This window comes from Olea europaea, chromosome 8, assembly GCF_002742605.1.
Source record: "Olea europaea var. sylvestris chromosome 8, O_europaea_v1, whole genome shotgun sequence".
Taxonomy (NCBI): domain Eukaryota; kingdom Viridiplantae; phylum Streptophyta; class Magnoliopsida; order Lamiales; family Oleaceae; genus Olea; species Olea europaea.
Genome location: NC_036244.1, coordinates 15,058,871 through 15,064,479, shown reverse-complemented (window position 1 = coordinate 15,064,479; position 5,609 = coordinate 15,058,871). Strand labels below are relative to the sequence as shown.

General features: G+C 36.0%; 2 protein-coding genes across 2 annotated transcripts in view; both read right to left on the bottom strand.

Annotated features, from left to right (window-relative positions):
• LOC111398339 (cytochrome P450 CYP749A22-like) overlaps positions 1 to 1,342 on the bottom strand; it is a 2,144-nt gene extending 802 nt beyond the window's left edge. The window contains exons 1-2 of the mRNA XM_023025256.1: positions 1,187 to 1,342; positions 180 to 513 (exon numbers count right to left, since the gene is read on the bottom strand). Of these exons, the coding sequence (XP_022881024.1) occupies positions 180 to 513; positions 1,187 to 1,342 (490 nt within the window). The remainder of the gene's footprint in view (positions 1 to 179; positions 514 to 1,186) is intronic.
• LOC111398930 (cytochrome P450 CYP749A22-like) lies at positions 1,069 to 4,807 on the bottom strand. Its single transcript, XM_023026093.1, has 5 exons — positions 4,543 to 4,807; positions 4,065 to 4,288; positions 3,668 to 3,900; positions 3,000 to 3,378; positions 1,069 to 2,918 (listed from the first exon to the last, which is right to left on the bottom strand). The coding sequence occupies exons 1-5, from the start codon at positions 4,805 to 4,807 to the stop codon at positions 2,490 to 2,492; spliced, it is 1,530 nt and encodes a 509-aa protein (XP_022881861.1). The 3' UTR covers positions 1,069 to 2,489.
• Positions 4,808 to 5,609: the final 802 nt, after the last annotated feature.

Sequence of the window (5,609 nt, the reverse complement as noted above, 5' to 3'; positions counted from 1 at the left end):
TCCAATCTTAACATGGTATCAAATATTGAACGATGGTATACATGGCAACATTTCATTGGATTTTGGGCTAAAACATAGTTAAAATAGCCAATCATGGGTTGCCATCTCAGCAATTGCAAAATCTCTTGTGCATTTCTCCTATACAAACGGTGAAATCCTTAAATATTTAAATGTTATACTTGCAGTCTTCATTCTGGCAAGGCATTCTGATGTTGGATTTTCTCTTCCAAATAGTTCAAGAACTTCTTTTCTTGCTTCTTCTTGCCAATCTGTATGGATTGCTAAGGGAAGAGAAGGCCAAAATAGAAAGCTGCTAGTTGTTTCATGTCCAGCAATGTGAAATACCTTACATTCATCAATTACATCATCATCATCTACTGATATTCTATTTTTCTTATTAGAATCATGGTGAACTTTTAGTAGTGAACCAAGGAAATCGCTCTTAAGAGATAAAATCCCAGATCGAATAAAAATGGAAACATAAACCAATTTATAAGGGATTGTGCTACTCCTCTTAATAAAATTAACATTTTAAGATAAGAGAGTTTTAATATAGTATTAGAGTCCATTAACAAACAACAAACAACAAACAACTCAATCCGATTAAAATTCATGGCACACGGATTTCAAGATTGATCTCCCCTTTATAAGGATAACTTTTAATATGGAATCCCAAGTCTTAATAATAACTTCCAAAATTGTCTGTTTCTCCTGTCATAACTTCTTCTATTTTCTTTATTATTGACACGATCGAGTCCCATGGCAACTGCTCGATTTTGTCAGATACGATTATTTGTTTGGTACTAGGTATTAGAGTCCATTAACAAACAACTCAATCCGATTAAAATTCATGGCACACGGATTTCAAGATTGATCTCCCCTTTATAAGGATAACTTTTAATATGGAATCCCAAGTCTTAATAATAACTTCCAAAATTGTCTGTTTCTCCTGTCATAACGTCTTCTATTTTCTTTATTATTGACACGATCGAGTCCCATGGCAACTGCTCGATTTTGTCAGATACGATTATTTGTTTGGTACTAAATATTTTCCAGCAATAATCAGAATGAAGATTATGTACTAATTTGAAGTAGTTCAACACTATGTTTAAATATAGAGCTGGAAAATTTCTCGATGCCAGGAAATCGAAACTTTTCAGCGCTTTTCATAACGATGAAGCCCAACCGTGTTCCCTTCCAAGTAACTGCTTTGAAAAGCTGTCTTGGAAATCACTTCTGAACCCAAAGCCAAGAATTCTTTGCATACATCAATTTCTTTGCCTTCATAATCCCTCCCTTTTTCGAGCATACTTTCAACACTCGCAATGATCGCAGTAACCATGAGAATGAACAAAGAGTATTTATTTTTTCAAATTTGATTTGTTGAAACTGAACAGAAAGAAGTCAATTACCTTCAAGTTCTCTGCAGAGTGAATGGAAACCGTTGGTTTGACTGTGGGATTTTGCTTCAATATGTGTCAGGGGCACTGTGGAATGAGTACTGCAGTCAAGGAACTAAGACTGCGGGCATATGGTGAAGATTGGTAAAGAATACGATGTTTGTCAAAGGACACTATAGAAAAAGTCTGTCCAGTCGAGGAACTAATGCTAGAGGCATTTGGTTAAGGCCAGTACCATAAACCACATCTTACATTTTCAAGTATGATCATCAAGTCCCAACAACGGGAAGGCCAAAGCTGTTAAGGCAACAACTGTGCAGACACATGCACCATACTCCACAGAGTTGTCACGCAAGCACAGAGCCACAAGCACAGTGCCGAAGAGACTAAGGCGAGGAGGCCAGAGTCTAGGATGAACCTAGACGAGAGACCAAAGGCAAATAACTGTGCAGACAAAGAAGATGATATAATATTGGTAGCACAACTATTAAGCTCAAGAGAAGGAAGGTAGGAGGACTTCAAGCACTTTAGTTAATCCTTCAGCATAGATAATCGTTAACTTTCATTAGGATTAACGAAGAAGCAACAGTATCAGCTTCTAATCTGACTTGAGTACAGCAATTAAAGTACTAAAAAGAATGTTGAAGGCCATATTGCTTTAGAAGCAAAACTCAATCACTTCAGTTTAACAAAATATTGTTGAGGACATGGGATTACGATCAATATCATGTTTCTCATTTTGCTGTCGGTGATGCATTTTCTGGGTATCAATCTTATATATTTCGAGTGAAGCCAAAATTGGAATCATGAAAATATGTTTCACATGCTCATTCTCATCCACGGTCACAGTGCAGAAAATTAAAGAATAATTGTGATCTCAAGGAAATTATTGATTGAAAGCATGCAATCATTATTTAAAAATATATAATTCGAGTATATCCTGTTGACACTCGTTAGTTATCCAGTAGTTCTGACTCAGGAATCTCTCAAAATCTAAGCCATGAACTGATAAAATTTCCAATTGCTCATAACTTAAGATTGTTTCCATGAAACCTGTTCAAGATGGATCTTACTATCAACTGCTACAACTCACAATGAATGGAGCAAGACCTGAACACCTTTTTCAGGCTGAGCCGTGAGTACCTGGAAAGGTACATGAACGTAATTTGGAGATAATGAGAACTTATAACGTTGAAGGATCATCGAGAGTGTAATCTTAGCTTCATTAGCCGCAAAGTTTAAGCCCACACACGCTCGAGGTCCATAACCAAATGGAAGGTATGCCATGGAGTTAATATTTCCAACTTTAGCCGATCCTTCTGCAAATCTCTCCGGTTTGAAAAGATGAGCATCTTCACCCCATATTTCAAAATTACGATGGAGTGCCAGAGTTGGAATAATCAAATCCATATTACCTGGAAGTTCGTATTTCCCCAATTGGACATTCCTATGTATGTGTCGTGAAATAGCCACAACAGGGCTATATAGCCTTAGAGTTTCATAAATAATCATGGTCACCTACAAAAGAAAAATGTAACAATCATACGTTATAGTTCCATGTGTGTATAAATGACAGGACTTTTATCTTAATTTTCTTACAGTTTTCAGTCTTGCAATGCCCTCTGAGTTTGGATTTTCTTGTCCGAATAGTTCAAGCACCTCTTTTCTTGCTCTCTCTTGCCAATCTGTGTGAATCGCAAGAAGAAGAATACTCCAACATAGTAAACTATAAGTTGTTTCTTGTCCAGCAAAATAAAATGTCTTGCATTCATCAATAAGATCAACTACTGATATTCTGTTTTTCTTATCCATGTCATGATGAACTTTTAGGAGCGATCCAAGAAAATCAGTTCCAAAGCTATCTGCTCGACCTGCCTTTACTTCGTCTTCTCTCATCTTCACTATTGCCATGATGGAATCGTGGAGCAATTGCTCAGTTTCGTCTGCTTCAACGTCGTTCTGCGATCGAATGAGTTTTCTACAATATTTCAAAGCAAATTAACAAAATACATTTTGGCATTTTCAGTTAGATTGACTGGATAGTACTGAACTGTAATAATAAAGAAAAAGAAACTAAAATCATGTTCACAATACTATCAAATCTTTTCTATCATGATCACTTACAGCTTAATATAGAAAATAAATGTTCAGTAGCATTGGTGACCAACTGAACACTATTCTTATGGCTATATAATTGATGAAACTAACAGTAGAATTGAACAAAAATACGCTTATATGATAAAAGAAAATAGAGAGAAGTAGCATACTCGATGCCAAAATATCGAATCTTGTGAGCATTTCTGGATATTATAACACATAGTTTTGTTAGCGTCTCAAATACTTTTCTCCCTTCCAAGTAACTGCTACCAAAAGCAGTCCTCGATATTACATCTGAGGTCAGAAACCTAAATTGCTCGCCCACATCAATCTCTTTGCCTTCATATTTTCTCCATGTCTCCAACATAGTGTCCACGCTTGCGATCATCGATGGAACCATATCCTGGGAAATTGATATTGAGGAATGTGAAAATTCTAATTATGGTATGGTCAAATATGCTTGATTAACCAAGGCTACGTTTGGCACATAGAACTGAACACTACTATGGACAAGATTCCGGTGTCGAACAAATTACCTACAAACATTAATTTACCAACATTCTGTACCTTTAAACTCTCTCCGTGGAAAGCATGGTTGGCCAGTTTCCGCAACTTTGACCATTTTTCACCTTCTGCTATAACTATTCCTTCCCCTAACAACTTATTCAAATAACGTCCGGGTTTAATTTTTCCATATTTACCTTCTTTATTGATCAGGATTTCTTTAACCAGCTCAGGTTCAGAAACAACAATTTGAGGTCTAGCACCATCCCACATAATAAAATTCTGACCTGGTCCAATAAAAAGCTTAAATGAGAAATTGATGAAGATTTTGTTAGCGATTAAGGCTTAAACAAGACAAGGAAACACACAAATTTAAGGTTGGTCTCCTGGTCTACGTCCAGTTTTCACTATAAAACCGCCACACGAAATTTGTCAGAATATTAGGGTGAATCTGGGCGATCTACAGTCGAGCGGAAAATCGGCTCCGCACAGTGCAACAGATGTACGAATAAATATGGAGCGAGTAAGAACAATATGTTACCATATAACTTCATCCATAAGTACAGGTGAGGGTGGATTCGGGGATATATGTCGTGCGATGACACATCCATGGGACTGCTTCTGGCTTGTTTCTTCATCTCGATAATCTCTTTCGTGTTTCCATGGATGAATTTATAAGCAGGGCCTTTAAGTCCTTGCGATTGCAGTATATTTTTCACACGAAACGGAATCCACCATAAATTGTAGAGAAATCTTACTGGAATTAATAGAATGAAGAACAGACAGATTGAGAAAAGACTGATCATTGCTTCAAGCAGACAGATCGGATAAAGAAGACGGTCATAGACAGACTTACTGAAGTTGCTGGTATCTACTGAGGATAAGAGCCGATAAGACCCGGAAAGAGTTAATTTAATCACTAGTCATTTAACTTTATTATTGGTTACTACTTTCTACCGAAATTTAAAAAGTTACTTTTTATTCCCTAAACTTTGCTAGGTTATTACTTGTTCAACGAAATTTAAAAAATTACTCATTATTCACCCAAATTTGATCAAAGTTACCCTTCAATCACACGTGTCATTTGCATCAGTGCTACCTATAAAAAAAGTTCTGTGAGCAATGAGTAATTTTGTTCAAACTTAGGAGAGCAACGATTAACCTTTTAAATTTTGGTGATCAAGTAATAATTTATAGCAAAGTTCGATTAACAACGAATAACTTTTAAAAAATCGATGAGTAAGTAGTAATTTATAATAAAGTTGAGTGACTATTGATTATTGATTAAATTGTCTCGCGAGGTAATCTAAGGAAAAAGGGAAAGCTGGAAATAAGGCTGGGCAAATCTCTCGAACTGAACCGATCGAATCGAAACGAACTGAATCAAACCGAACCTAATCTGACGATTCTTGTCAAATTAAATACCCGAATGGGTATCTGAATTGAGAACCGATGGGTACGGTTCGGTTCTCGATTCTAAACCAAGAACCGAATAAGAACCGAATCTTTCTAGTTTTTTTTTATATTGAATAAATCAAATTGTTTTAATTTTAATTTTTCTAAACAAATTAGCAAATTAACAATTTCTAAATCCAAATTTTTGACCCA